This window comes from Calidris pugnax, unplaced genomic scaffold, assembly GCF_001431845.1.
Source record: "Calidris pugnax isolate Ruff unplaced genomic scaffold, ASM143184v1 scaffold336, whole genome shotgun sequence".
Classification (NCBI taxonomy): Eukaryota; Metazoa; Chordata; class Aves; order Charadriiformes; family Scolopacidae; genus Calidris; species Calidris pugnax.
In genome coordinates, this window is record NW_015091127.1 from 991,712 (window position 1) to 1,007,667 (window position 15,956).

The 15,956-nt window shown below is 39.2% G+C and overlaps 1 protein-coding gene across 2 annotated transcripts in view; it reads left to right on the forward strand.

The window, feature by feature from the left end:
- The window catches only part of IQSEC1 (IQ motif and Sec7 domain 1), a 148,175-nt gene that overhangs the window by 106,791 nt on the left and 25,428 nt on the right, over positions 1 to 15,956 (forward strand). For both annotated transcript variants that reach the window (XM_014958445.1, XM_014958446.1), the window contains exons 4-6: positions 10,475 to 10,636; positions 14,353 to 14,475; positions 15,236 to 15,402. In XM_014958445.1, coding sequence (XP_014813931.1) covers positions 10,475 to 10,636; positions 14,353 to 14,475; positions 15,236 to 15,402 — 452 coding nt within the window. The remainder of the gene's footprint in view (positions 1 to 10,474; positions 10,637 to 14,352; positions 14,476 to 15,235; positions 15,403 to 15,956) is intronic.

Sequence of the window (15,956 nt, forward strand, 5' to 3'; positions counted from 1 at the left end):
TTGTGCAGTGTTGAAGGTTTTATGGCCTAATCTTGCATGTACATCCTGGAGGTGAATGAACATGACTCCACTTTACATTACTAGAACAGGCTAGGCTCTAAATATTTTCACAATAAGTTCTCCCAGATGCCTTTCATGCCCCCCCTCTTTTTTTTTTTTTTTCTACTCTTCTACTTTCTGTAAAGGGCAGTGACAGATGGAAAACTGTTCCCCATGTATCCTCAGTCCATTACAGTGTACTGTTTTATAGGGTTTTCTGTAGCTTCCTTCAGAACAGGCTGTTATCAGTGTTCTTACTCTTCCAAAGTTCTCTCAAAGGATTTATTGACAGAGCTAAAAAAGCACGAGGATCTGTTTGCGTTATGCAGTGGTGTATCATCTTTTGACCTGTACTCCCTGAAAGCCCTACTGCCTTCATTTATTGCATGATGGGGATGAGTGTATTTAAAATGGAAAAGTTGCTACTGATACGATTTGGATACTAATTCCAGGAACAGACTTTTAAAAACATGTCTAGATTCCTTGAGAAGTATTTATTTATTTGACTAAGCGGATATGAGAGGAATTTGCTGAGTGCTGGTGGGATTGTACCAAATAAAAAATTGCAAATCACAATTTCTAGAGAAATTCTTGTTGGGGATCTGAGACTCACAATAATATTTGTGAGAAGGCACATTTTTCATTTGCCATGATAGCAGCTTTAGATAGATATGTAGATAGAGATTGAAGGTAGTTTGGATTCCTAAGTACTGTCACGTTCAGAAGGCATTGCAAACCTTTTTTCTATTTGAAATCCTTAAAAATTGCTAGATGTTATTAACTTTTTTTAAAAGAAGTTTCGCAAGGAGCCATTAGGTTAAATGTTTTAATAAGTGTACTAGTCTCATGTTCCTCCATTCACACCAATCACACGCCCAATGAATTTCACTTCAGACGTGGAACATACTTTCTGTATTGCTTTTAGTCAGGTCTCATGGCATCCATTCAGCATTCTAATGTCTGGTCTGAAATCATGTATTTTTAGACTGTCCTACTTAGAATTTTAAGTTGAAAGTGTATTGGAAACATTTCTAATGATCTTAGACTTGGTAAGAGCAGATTGGATGGGAGGGAGAGGGTTTAAATCAAACACATTTGATTCTCTTTACCTTTGAACTAATTCTTTTATTTCGTCAGCTGATCTTTAATATCTTTGCAAATCATATATCTTTTGTGATTTTTTGGAATGATTCAACAGAAAGGAGAGACAAGAGGCTTGTTCAGGATTTCGCAACAGAGCCATTTGCCATCCTCGTGTGTATGCTGAGAGGGACTTTACTATTGTTGCAACATCTGGACTGCAGATTATTCAGCCACAGACAGTTCCAACAAAAATTAAAATCAAAGCACTCCATGTAGCTTGTCCTCTAACATGCCGAGGACTTAGTAAGAAGAGAAGAATGTTCTTAATATGACTCTCATTATTTCTAAAAACGTTTAGCCCTAAGTGAGAACACCCAAACAAAAAAAAAAAAAAAATCCCTGTGTGTTTTGCTTTGTTCTGTGTGTGTTTTATCTTTTCTCCCCGAGGACCCATTTCTCCTCCTATTTTTCCAAAGTGGGTGCTTTGATTAGCATACATTATGTCCTGCCTCTAAAAAAAAATGCATGACCATAAGAGTTCAACCAATAGTATATTTAAGCGCCGGTTTCAAATATGGGCACAAGGACTCCCTTTATTGCCATTAAAAGGAAGTATAAACTTCACCAAATGTTGAAAGCAAATCTGGCTTTTGAAAGGCTGCTCTGTGAGCAGCAGTAACTGCAGGAGCCGTGGCCCTGGGACTGTGGAAGAGCCATTACCTCATCCTCTGCCGCCAGCTCCGCCTGCCCTTAACCATTCTGGGCACACGTCTCCCTCCCTCCCGCTGCGACGTGCCAGGAATCCCTAACTGGGTTGCTCTAACAAAGCCCGGGTGCGTGCGCAGGATACGGGCAGTTATTAGAAAATCACCCTCTGAATGGAGGAATTTGCCTGGGTGAGCAGCTCCCAGCCCAGCGTCTGCTATGACTCTGCATGCCAGGCTTTTAGATCACCCTCCTATCCCCCCGCCCTCAAATCTCCAGTGACTACATTTGGAAGGTGAAAAAGGTGACCAGGTTTGCAGGCGAGGACAGTTTGAATAGGGAGTTGGGGAGGCTGCAGGGGAACCCTTGGAAGAAGAGTTAAGGAAAAGAGAAGGGGGCACCAACTCTTTCCTCCTGTTTAACAATTCACATCTATCCACTCAGTTGGGGTTTAGTAGATGTCTAAATAAAAAAAATCTGGAAATCTTTAAACAGTATTTTTGCATTGCCAATTTAAAAGGTATCCCTTTTCAGGTAAGGTAAATGTGATTGTCAGTGTTTCCATTTGCTGTCAGCAGTTGCAGAAACTGAAGTGCTTCTGTGATGTGTAACTGGGGTGAGGGTGTGGAAAGAGAATTTAGGGCAGGGACACTAGAAAAGTTAAGACAGGGACTGTTCCTCAATTTCAAGGACATAGTCATCGTAATGTCTCATTCCTGACTACAGTTGCATAAACATGAAAGCAGTACCCAGCCCTGGCAAGTAGTTCTGAGGCAGCCGGCAGCTTTTCCATGTGTCTTGTCTCAAAGTGGAGTATAGTTTGCTCTGCTGGCAGCAACAAACTCTTTTCCCTACTCTGTGAGAAATGCAGAGGTGCAAAGGGGTCAGAGGAGGTGAGAAAATCCTCATGGAATGTTTTGGTCCATTTATTTAACAAAAATATTTCCTTTCTTGCAAGGAAGGAAGAAGTTGGGGAGGGGGGAGGCCGTCCACTGCCAAGAGAGGGAATAATGAGGAGCTACAAAATCTGCTATAGCGTGATGACTCAGGAGAGGTTCCACCAGCCAGGACACGTCCAGCTACTGCACTGCAACTGCTCGGGGTGTGCCTTAGGAGTCTCTTCTCTAACTGCCTTCTTCCTCAAGGCTGATGCTTCTTACATGAAAAATTCCCATTTTTGAAATAGCTTTGAAGTCTCTTTTTCCTCCTGTATTGGAATAACCCAGACTTTCTGCTTGGACCCTTTAGCTGCCTTTTATACACTTTTTATAGTTTTGTAATCAGCTCTGATTCAGACAGTAATTTTCAGACAGGCCTAAACATTCAGTAGCAGCAATAATGCTTAATGTATGATTTCCTAGCGCTTTACTAGGAAATGGTGACATTAAAAAACTGATTGATCAGACAGAAAGTAACAGTAGAACTGCTCAGGTCACTTACCCAATTCTGTGAAAAGAAGTCTGCAGAGTTTCCTCTCTTTATTTTGCTCCCCCACCAAATAGTACTGGGCACTGAGATCACTTCCTAGGAAATTCTTTTGTTAGTGACATGCGTGTAAATTAACTTTCACTGAATGGAGATTGCTCCAGGTAATTTGGCGTAATTGCAAGTAAACTGTGACCTTCACACCCACGGTGGTAGTTTTTTAGTCTGGTCTGGACGGAACCTGAGAAGTTCATTCAAGACTGAGAAGATTAACGTATCATCACGTAGTGAAGGCTTCCCCACTGCGGGGGAAACTGTAGGGCTCCTGCCCAAAGAACTATCTCCCCATTTCCACAAGATGCAGAGGAGCTGTGAGAAATGTGCTGTTTCTTGGCTTATTTTCCTCACCCAGAGGCTCTTTCTTGTAATTACCAGAAGATGCAATTTACACCTAGTTCTTCTTTCTCTTCATTGAACAGTTCTGTAAGATGAGGAAAAGACAGATGAGGCTTCCCAGGCAGTTTCTCTTAATTTTTTTCCTCTCAGTCCCTTTCTTGTGTTGCTGCATAGTTGAGTGAAGAAAACCAAAACAAGTTGGCACTAGTTTTGATAGTATTTTAAGAATATTGGGGTTTTTTCTTCTTTCCCAGAAGGTTTAAAATAGGCATAGTGATTCCTTTTGCTTTGTTGAGGCAGCAGTAGGATATTCAGCAAAAGTAAAGGAAGAAGTACAACCATTGAAACAAAATTTAGCTGTTTTGCCAAAAAAAGGCAAATGTTCAACTAGCTTGTTATCGCCAACTTGGCCATTTAAAAATATTTAACTTGTTAAATGACTCTAAGAAATAAAGTCTTAGATTCTTGCTATTAAAAAAGCCATCCCTGCATTTTAATGTTAAATTAATGCTTAGTTTTCTGACAACTGTAAATATTTTTAAAATGGGATCTCTAATATCAAAGGCAAGGAAGATTATTTGCTTTGAGCAGAGGGCTGGCATCAGAGCTGCGTTAAATTCTCCACCCCCAACATGAAAAGATTTCTTTGGCAGCAGCACATTTGTGAACTGTTTCTGTTTGCAGTGTTGACAGCCTCTAAGAAATGTTTGTAGTTCTGGTTTGCTTGTTTTCTAGATTCCCTCAGCTTATGGTCCTTTCAGTGGAGCACTTGTGTGTGTGCCTAAATGCAGATGGAACACCAAGAAGTACAGATGTGCCTTCAGAAATACTGACCTTTTCTAGATGTTTCACTGAGCTCCTCGTTTTCAGTCCAGCTGGCTTTACCCCCCTTATCTTAGGTGGCTGTAAGAACAGTATGGCTGTGGTTATTTACATTGTGTGAATAAACCCTTAGTTTATCTCAGAAGATACTTTTGGCGTTGCCGAGTCCTGGAAATCTAGGCTTGGGCAAGCTGTTTTCTGTGCTCATTTGTTTATTAATGCTTCCATTTTACAGCTCTGTTATTGTCTGAGCAGCTAAAAGGAAATACAAAGATTTAATGTGGTTTTTGGATGCTTGTAAACTTTACATGTTTAGCAAGTCAAAAAGTGGGAAGGTTTTGTACTGTGGTTTTCTTCAATGTTTCTTTTTGAGGTGGTGCTTGCTGTTCTCCTCTCCTGTTGGCCAGCATGGACATCACAGGCACTTTACCCACACCATGGCGTGGTTAGCAGAACTGATCGTGCAACTACCAGGGGAACTTGACTGGATTTTTCCAAACAAACCCCAAACAAACCACCAGCAAAAAAACCCCCAAAACCACAAACACGAAACAAGAAACCCCCTCTTTCTCCTGATTGTCAGGAAGTCCTGCAGCAGCCCCAGGTGAAACAAGAAACCCCCTCTTTCTCCTGGTTCAGATTGTCAGGAAGTCCTGCAGCAGCCCCAGGAACGGGAGCAGAGCCTGATGGCAGTGCTGGCACTGCCACCAAAGTGCTCCCCCAGCTCCAGCACCGGGGTTTGCTCCGGGTGTTTGGCAGGGAGACTGGCTGTACCAGGAAGGCCAGCAGATAACAGTAAATGCTAAGTTTGTGCTGATGCCTCTTTTACCATCTAAAATCTGACTAGAAGCTTTTCCTCTACCAAATTCACTTTTCAAACTCGCTCCAGTGCTTTTGCAAAAATAGTATTTCCCACAGTTTGAAAGATTAACATTTTGAATATCCAGGTAATGCAAAGCCATATTTCCCAAGTACCGCTAACCTTTGGAATCCAGTGTTACTTGATGTCCAACAACAGCATAAGGTGGTGTATTTCTAACTGTGTTTCCTTTTGCAGCTTGAGCAGCAGTCTGTATGTCTGTCCCTGCTCCTGCAGTACCTGCGGGGTGGTGTGAGCACAGCTGTACTGGGAGCTGACTGGGGCAATCAGGCAGCAGATGCTCTCACCTTTCCCCTCTCCAAAGGAGAAGCTGCTTCTGAGCGTGGCTTTCCTGCTTTCTCAAACCCTGGCAGGTCCTGAGCAGCTCTGAAAAGAGAATTCAAGTGGAGGAGATGTCAAACCAAGGATTAGCATTGTGTGATTTTGACAGTTCATATTTGGTAATTAATTCATGAACTGTAGGGCTGTTCTGTGTCACTGGCAATCCAGATTTTCCACCACAGCCAGTTGGTGATTATCTTTGCAGGTGGATGGTATTCTCACGTGGTGTGAATGATTATAATAACACGTATCCTGACATTGTCTGACAGTGGTTCTGACCAGGTGAAAGTTAAGTTGAGACAAGTAATGACACATTCAGAATCGTAGATGTCTGGATCATTGCTCTCCTTACTAATTTGCTTATGGCAGTAAAAATATTAGGTATCTGTTTTCCTAAAGATACTGTGCTTCTTATATACACATAGGTTTTAGTCTAATGAAAAAATATACTGTCTTTTTTTTTTTTTCCTATACGTTCCTAACTTGGATAAGGGACACTTCTTTCAGGAATGTACTAACTTTTTTATTATTACCCGATTTATTTTTCTTCTTTTCTCTTCTACCCTATACTCCAAAGGAGAGCTCATCCCTAGGGGAGCCTCGTACGTCACTTACATTAGCAAAACTCCTAAACATACTGACACTTCTGGGACTTTTCCAGATTCAACCAGTTTAGCTGTTAAAGGGGAAAAAACACCAACCAACCAAAAAACAACTTCTCAGCTTCACAAGCTATAAACTCCCAACAAACCACCACTCTGAGTCGTACACAAATCTCAGCAAGTTATATGAACTTCCACCGAATTAATACTTTCAGATCTTGCCGAGTAAATAAGCTATCTCCATCTAATTATTATTACGCCGAGGCAGGAAAGGCGTAATGCTGACTAGAGGAAACAGCAACGGTGTGCAGGGGTTTACTATTGTCTTGGCTTTTGAGAATGGGGCTTTAGGGGGGTGGGGTTTGGGGTGTTTTGCTCTTTGGTTTTTTTGAATTGCTGTCTGTGTGTGATTTTTGTACTCTTTGTTCCTGCAGTGTGCTTCCTCTGAAATATGTCAGTTTTCAGAAATTGCTGCAGGATCCAACTTGTCTTCAGAAACACAGAAAGACAACATTTTTACTGGATATGACTAGTGCTTTCTAAGAAGTGTGCTTATTAAAATATACAGGGTTTATCTGTTATTTTGAAGTTTGCATTACTTTCTCCATTGATGTGTTGTCCCTAAAAATCCCTGTAAACCATCCTAAAGGTCTTGTTATTAGTTTGTTTCTGGCAAATTCCTTATACAACAACTGAGAATCTTCTATAAATATGTTTTTGCAAATCTTTTTGTGTTGGTTTATTTTTTTTCTTCCTTTCAGCAGATGCCTTTTGATTTGTTTTGGTGGTTTTTCTTGAGATAGAGGACATTTTTAAGCTTTATTTTGGAAGCAAACCTGTAAATATTAAAACTTCTCTAAGTATGTATATCATCAACTATGTAAGGTGCTAGCTTTAGAGGGTCTATTTTGGTACTAATTAATGTATTCAAATCAGGAAAAAAAGTGCTCTGCTTATACAGCTTTCACGATTGCTATTTATAGACTTCTCATCTTCCCTGTTAGCGGTAGGTGTAATTAACAAGCCATCACTGGGAATTTTCCTAATCACAAAAGACTCTTAGTTGTAAGCACAAACCAGTCTACACTCAATTCTGAGTTTGTAGAAATGTGGGTAACTTCTGTCAGATGTCCTACCTCATCCTAAATCCATGACCTTTTCATGTCCCGCTCCCTTCTGCATCTGATCACACACTTTAGGAGAACTAGGGTTTGGTGAAAAAGAATGGGTTTGTCCAATTTAAAACAGCTGGTTTTGCCAGCAGTAGAATCCCTGTTTGCTTCTGTTGTCTTTTAAAACCTGCCCTCCCAGAAACCCTCTCACCTACTGGGGTTTTTTGCCTTTTATTGGGAAGGAGTGAATGAGTCTCTGGTAGTTTCCTGATAGTCAACACCACAACCTACATGTCCTCTCGGTGCACTTGAGAGGCAATTCCTAACACTTAGTATTATTTGTGATGTTTGGGATGATTTAAATTTCCATGAACCTGTTTAGTTCTTCAATTTCTTTGAATTTGAAAAAAGGTCAAATACTGCTTCTGTTTAAAGACAGAGAGGGAAAACGCCCCTGTGTACATTTTTCTCTTAACCTATTGTTAGCTTCACTTTTTAAGTAAAATTTCATTGGAAGTACAGCGCTTCAGAGTGCCCTTACAAAGTCACAGTTTTCTACTAAGTACTTTTCCTGTTGAAGAAGATAATGTAACACCTGGTGTGGGGGTAGGAGGGAGCCTACAACAGCAATAAAACCCCTGAAACTCCCTAGCTTGCAAGGTGATAAAAAAAAATAAAAGGGACATTCTTGAAATAAGCTGTTTGATAACATTTATTTCATATTAAATTAATTTTCTTGGTCAAGAGTGTTGAATGAATTCAAGGATTCAAATCATCAAAAATAGAAATACGAAGAAATTTTGTTGTCAAGCTACACTTCCAGAACAGAATCCCAAATTTGCATTTATAAGTTGAATATGAAGTTGGGAGATACCCATTGGATAAGAAATGTTTTCTTCCTTTGATATATAATACCCACATTTAGCCACAGAAACTTACTTTATTTAGAATGTTATTTGTGCACATTCCCATATAACCCTTAACCTTCAGAGTTCTCCTGTGAGCCAAGTAGTACTTATTTTGGAAATAGGAAAACTGAAAATATTGTAGGCTGCTTTGCTCAAGGAGTGATACAACTTAGAGGTACCAGCTGCCTCTGGCTGCCTGTCCTGTGTGGTGTCCTTTAGAGTGTACTGTAGCATAGACTGTCATGGCTTGGGTGAGGTACCAACAGACCTCCTGCAGCTGTAGGTTCTGTCATTAACAAGTGTCCTGCTAAGGCTTGCTCTAAGCAATCCTTTATCCCCACTCTAATGATGACTGTTGGAACCTTCAAAGAAAGATCAAAGTAACATTACAGAAAGATACAGTTCTTATCTCAACACCTGTTAGAAATTCTCTAGAGAAACCCTTTAATTCTCAATTATTTCTTTTTAGCAGTAGCACCTTAGGCTGGTGCTGGGCTGTTGGCTGGGGCAGCCCACAAGCAGCTCTTCACTTGAGTGGCCTTTGGTTTCTGCTTTGGGAGTTACTGGAGAGGAGCTCTCCTGGGTTCGTATCACTCCAAATTTTATGGAGAAATGTAGCTCACTACCAAAGGGAGAGAAAACAAAGTTTATGGATAAATGTAGCTCACTACCAAAGGGAGAGAAAACTAGTCCCGTTTTTCTTGGATGCTGTGAATTTAAATTCAGAAAGGTTAAGAATTCTGAAATACAACCCAAAAGCATTCCAATGTAGCGGTTACATTACTTACAAGAAAAAAGATACTTTCTGAGTATAAAGGAGATCCTTTTTACAAGATTGTATTTAGAAGATGACCGTATGTGTAATCTTATTTCAGATGAAAAGAGCCACAAAGTCTGATGCAAGAAATTGAGATTTGAGAATTCCCTTTTGATTAAATTATATATATTCCTCTGAACTATCTAATTCTTAATTGGGTATTAAGTATATAATAGGGTAATGTAAAGGAGTAGGAGAACTGAACGGTGATGTATTTAGTAATGCTTTCTGCAATTAAAAACCCTGAGGAAGGGTTATGGTTGTGTGATCAGCCTTGTATAAAAATAGTAGGGTCACCTTGTCCTTTGAAATTGATTTTGCTTGCCTTAAAGGAAATATCCAACTCGCTGCAAATCATTCACTCTTACAGGTGGACATTCTAGTATAATTCCTTACAAAATAAAGACGATGATGAAATTACTGGTTCTGTAAAGATATCCCTTTAGTATCTTTAAAAGAAATTGTGGTTGTCTGTCATGCCACACAGTGCAAAATATGTGGTGTGAGGGGAATTTTACACCGCTTTAAAATATTAACAGCATTTCCCTTTATAAGCAGTAGATTTTATTGCCAGAAATCGATTCCATCCCCAACCCTCCTGTCCAACACGTGCTGCTTAATATGTTCAAATGAGTAGCTTTGGCTTACTTTCTTTTGAGATCAGAAAATGTTAGGTTACAGCTAAATCTGGAGGTGACTTATAAAGAAATGTAAAACACTCCAGGAACTATGAAGGTGCTTCTCTGAGGGAGGGAGATTTGGGGCCATGGGTGTGTTAAAGGACAAGAGAAGAAAAAAACCCAAAACTAAATTAGATGGGAGCTCCACTATTTTTAATTGCTTCTTTTTGCGTCACTGACTTTATTTTTTTCCATGTATTTTTTTTGTATTCTCAGCTTGTAAGTTACACCTCTTCAGATGTTTTTGTTCAATGAGTTTAACTTTTGCCAGCAGAGGGGTGGGAGGCCAGGGGCGTTCTTTGCTTCTTGTCATCAGCAGCTTTTTAGTTCAGCTTCTGGAAGGTACATTCCCAGCAACAGGAGTATTTAGTTGGGCTTGTCTTTTGCATTGACAAGTGTTTTGACTTTCATGCCTGAAGCTGTTGCACGTAAAGCTTCTCTTTGGAAGGGCTGTGGAGCGGGGATATGTGTAATGACATGCAAAGGTGTGTTTCAAAGCTGGTAAGCTATTAACAGTGAACAGCATGTTCTATGGGATGGTTACCTTTATCCTGAAATTATTCTAGCCTGTACTAGTAATATGTTAGTCAAAAGTGATTGGCAAAACTGTTGTAAAATTTTAATCGGATGCCTTCGGGTCCAATGGAAGAAATTTAATAGTTTTGCATTTTCATTTCTCCTCAGAAAACCTGAAAAAGGAGTCCAGTACCTAATCGAGCGAGGTTTTGTGCCAGACACTCCGGTTGGTGTTGCCCACTTTCTCCTGCAAAGGAAAGGTCTCAGCAGACAGATGATTGGAGAATTTTTGGGAAATCGGCAAAAACAGTTCAATCGGGATGTATTAGAGTGAGTATTGTGTGTGGGGAGGAGGTAAGCGTATTTTAATCTTCAAGTAAGATATTTCTTCAAGCTGGAGGTCCCAATGGTCTCTGAATTGTGCTTATCTCTGGATCTTGTTCTGAAGGGAGGGGAAACCAGACTCTGAGGGTTAAGAAAGAAAACACACACTAGCAAATATTTATTTCTTTGCTTTCCAGCTAAGTTACTGTTTTTGTTATCGATCCAGCAAGATACTTACAAGGATTTATATTCCCTTTAGTCATGTACATTTACTCTGAATTTATGTTTTAATTTTATTTGTGTTAAGAATATCTTATTTCGAAGTCTTTTTCCTTCCTCAGGCTCTCTAATGATTTACTGAATGAAGTGAAATAGTATTATATGCAACATAAGGCTTCATCAGTAACAGAACATGAAAATAATTATTACAGCCAAATGGCTCAGATGTTAGATAAACAGGGATTTCAGTGGATACAGGCAGATGCGTACAGACTATACAAACTGTTCTTTTCCAAAAGATTAGATAAACAGAAACATTTTTAAAAACCAAAAAAATTCCAAGCAGAAAATTAGATTTTTCGGCAGCTTGGTCATAAATTTCTAAACTTGTATACAGACTACACCAAAAATAAGTTGCTTTATTTTAAGAATGTGTTCATTAAAAATGCGTATTCTTGGGGGCTGCTTTTTGCATCTGATACACTGCTCTGTAAACATCTTAGCTTGGTTTTGTTCAAGGAATTGTATAAAAAATTTAGTCAGACGTTCAACAAAACTGCTTAGAATGAAAGCAAAAAAACCTCACATCTTGCCCATTAAGGAAGACAAGGAAAAATTCTGACCACAGGTTTTAACCAGACTATGATAAAAGCCGTGCTGAAATTTGCATTTGTCTGTAGATGCAGTCTTTCTTGAAGACTGAATCTTGATACCTAATATTGATCCTATAATATTGATACATCTCAAAAATGTTGTTTGTAGTATTATGAAGTAATATTGATTCTATAATATTGATACATCTCCAAAATGTTGTTTGTAGTATTATGAAGCAATGTGTCTGCCAACACCTCCTGTTCTCTTTGTGTGTCTCTCACCTGCTCTCACGGGCTGTGTGCTGCTGCAAAGATGTTGGTCACATGCCCTGCAGTCATCTTGGTCTTACTCTTACACTGTCAGAACTTATGTATCTCAAATTGCAAGTACCTCCTGTTCTCTTTGTGTGTTTCTCACCTGCTCTCACCAGCTGTGCTGCAAAGATGTTGGTCACATTCCCTCCAGTCATCTTGGTCTTACTCTTACGCTGTCAGAACTTATGTATCTCAAATTGCAAGCTTGAACACTGTATTCATACAGCTCATGGCATGTGTACATATGCCGTAGACCTTTTTTCAGAGGTCTTCTCTTTCTTCCCTGGGCCTTGTGTAGTGCAACAGCCAGCAGAAGGCAATGGAAGAGGCTCTGTAGCAAAGCGTGCAGGGAGGTGTAGGAGCCAGCCTTACAGCAAAGAGTAATAGAATATGGCTTCCTATTGATGTGATCCCTAGTCAGCATGAGTCATTGTGAGCTGCTTGTAATGATCATATGGATTTTGCAATTATGAGTCAGACGAGGGTGAAGACTTTTCAAAGAGTATGCCTATTTAATTTTTCTAAAAGAAAACAGTACAGGTCCAGGATGAGATTATTTATAATCTCAGATGGTTCATTTTGTGATCTTGAACAAGTAATTTGGCCTCAGCATCTCAGACTAGCAGCATATGGGTAAGTAGAGGTGTGTCTCTGCTAAGCTGGATGGTGTATCTGTGATGAGGTGAACTGTTAAGAGCAAGGTCATAGTCACCTACCTACAACCCCACAACAATCCTTTTATTGAAATTAATCTGTTCTTAAATAAGCTGCGTCAGCTATGCTTTGGGGCAAGGAAAACCCTGTAAGGAGTGCAGGGCTCACTCTTGTTAGTGTTCTGAACCTTGCCTCTGAACAGGAACAAGGTATTTTTTCTTTAAAAGAGACAAGGGAATAGCATTTCATCTTAAAAATCACTTTTACAGATTGGAGGTATTTTGTTGAACTGATAATAACTCCAGGTTGTTACATAGAAAAGATATTTTAACAGATAATCCTTCCTCTGTTTTCAAGTTTCCCAGGTTCTGTAAATTAGTGTTTCAGCTGTTTGAAACCTTCTTTTCCATGGAGCTTAGAAAATGTTCAAGAGAGAAGCCTGAATTTTTGACCAAGAGCTAAATTCTGGGCCTTCTTGTGGTAGCTCAGCTGTAAAGGCGTTGTTTGGGTGGCATGGGGCTGGCATAGCTGGCACTGATGTGGTTGCCCTGGCTTTGGGACACATCAGATAGGCTTTCCAAAGCACTGCTCTTCTGCAGTGACCCTCAGCTTTCTCTCTCTGCCTGACCAGGGGCTGCTTGATGGAACCAAAGATCTGACCTCCTCTGTCTTGACTTGGCATTAAAAAAACAGAAGTGCAGGCACTCAAAGAAGAAATCTGCTGTCTCCATAGTACATAGAAAAGATTGTTTAAGACCCCTCCCCATTATGTTGTTGCCCAGTGTTTCTGGAGGTCATTAATTGCTCTAATTACTTCATGTGGACTCCAGCCTGTCTGCACATGTGCTTTACACCTTTGAAGGAGAAAAAAAGCTTTTGAAAGTGTTACAGAACTTACACTAGGTGGGAAGACTGCGAACATTATTGCAGAACTGATAATAGGTTTTTAGGTGTGGATTGGAAAGGGCGTGAGAAATGCCAGGCTTGTTTGTTTCTTTCCTTGCACTTCTGCATAAAAGGAAAAATATTCAAGGCAAGGGGAATAAATTGCTTTGGTATTAATCTATGTTAGCTACAATGTTACTAGAAGAAAAATGTGAGCTACTCTAATTTATCATTGTATATCTATACATGTAAGAAAAGGCTTTTAAAACTGGATTGTGCTTGCTTTCTGTGGTTTCTGCATTACAGTGCTGTTACTTGCAGTGATTCATGTCTGGTTATTTAAAAACTAAAAGCTAAGTTTAAAGAAAGGAAATTTATAAGCTTCTGATTTTAAAGTAGTCTTTAAAAAAGCATTAGAAAGACATAGTTTACATTGTTGATTATATTAAACTGGTTCCTTTATTATTTTTTGTCATCACTGTATTTTCAGAGCAAGAAAGTAATTATTTTTCCATAAGTGTTAACTGAAAGACCTGGCAAATGATGGGGAGAGGAGAATTATGGTAATAGTAAGAGAGTAGCCAAACAAGATTTTTTTTTTTCTCCATGTATAAGAACATTCCTAGACACAGAGCAGATTATTGTGCTTGCTGCAGGCTGTTTGAGATTTGATATTTTGAGCAGTATAAACTATTTATTATTATTGTTGTTATTATAGACATTGTGATAACTGATTAGCCTGGAAGCACAAAGCCAATAATTATTCTTGGCAAGGCTATGTCACTTACATTAGTCAGACATTTGTCATTCCAGCAGCTCTTCTGTTAAAAAAGAAAAGGGCCTGCTTACATGTCCATTCTCAGTGATCTATTATTTGCAGTCCTTCCTTCCCAGCTTACCTGCAATTATTGCAGTTGCTGCTGAATGTTTCAGAAACCTCCATGAATCTCTCCAAGAGATGGAAAATAGAAAGGTTCTTTTTGGTCTCAAAATCTTACCTTTGGTACTGTGTTGTTAGAAATTAAAAGCCACAAAGGCAATATGTTTTTATCCTAGCTGTGTCGTGGATGAGATGGACTTCTCAACAATGGAACTGGATGAAGCACTCAGGAAATTTCAGGCTCATATCCGTGTTCAAGGAGAAGCCCAGAAAGTAGAACGGCTCATTGAAGCTTTTAGGTATGATGCTGAAATAAATTATTCAGTCACCAAAACCTGGGGAAGTTGAGCATTTCGAAGTTATTTCCCTGCTTATTTGCACTGTCCTTGTGAGCTACGTACAGTTTCCAATACAGCGTGTCACTTGTGGTGGTTTTGCTAAGTACAAAATAGGAAGTTTTATTTGCTGGTGCTGTTCATGTATGTCTTTGGTATTAATGTAGCTTATCAATTAAAAGCAAAAGCATCAGTTCAAAACAAATTCAAGAATTTTTTAATGTCACTAACAATTTGCATTTAATAGTTTGTATGAGTAGAATTATAAGGCCATTTACACTTTTGAGTATATATACTCTCAATCTTTCATTAAACATTTCAACAATAGTGGGATAAAGAGCATTAACTCACTAATATTAACACAAGTGTACTTTATCCAGGGCAGGATGAGATGTAAATCATCATGTGGCAGTAAGCTATAATCAATGTTGTATTCTTACCTGGTCTCAAGAGGTATTACTCACTGAAAAAAAACAGAAATACTGAAGTTATTGTAGCTCAGAATCTGTTCTAAGAAGTGAACTTACAGTGGTAGTGGAAAACAAAAAGCCTTCCACATGCTAGGGTTGGCCTTTGAAAATATGTGGATGGAAAACTAAATATATGTATGGGACATGAATAATAGCTTGCTCAGCCTCTGGAATGTAGCGGCAGTGGCTTTATTTGCTGGAATTCGAATAGTCATTCACAGCTCTGACAGCTTCCCCTCTCTGCTTTTTTACAGCCAACGATACTGTATCTGCAATCCAGGTGTTGTGAGACAATTTAGAAATCCCGATACCATCTTCATTCTAGCTTTTGCCATCATACTATTAAACACAGACATGTACAGCCCAAACGTGAAACCGGAACGCAAAATGAAGCTAGAAGATTTTGTCAAGAATCTAAGGGGTAAGCAAACTAACCATAATGGTCATGAGAGCTTTTCCCTCGAACTGTCATTAGGGGGACACCATGTGTCTTCTGGGAAAAAGACAAAATACAGGCCACTTGATTCTCATTTCACCTGACTTTTAAAACTACTGTCATTTTTACAGGCTTTAAGTTATTCCTGTAGTAGAAATAGAAAACAGAACTAAGCATATAGTATTTTGTCATTTTATCTTGTCTGCCTTGAGTGGATGTATTGTCAGGTCCTTTTATTCCCAGTTTTTAGCCAAAAAGTGACCATTACCCTTGTATTCAGAATTCCTCAGTACCTCAATTTTTTAGATGTAATTGGAATTTGCCACACTTACAGCCTTCACAAAATCACAGGGCACCTCATAAAGACAACAATTTCTATGCACGTGAATGAAAGTAAATAAATTCCGTTGCAAAGAGGGTGTGTGTTTATTTATACCTATATAAATCTTTATATAGTGTCACTGCATGTTGTAGACTATTCCTGAGAGGAGGAATGTGATTTATAAACAGTGAATTACACCACTACACTGCAGCATAAG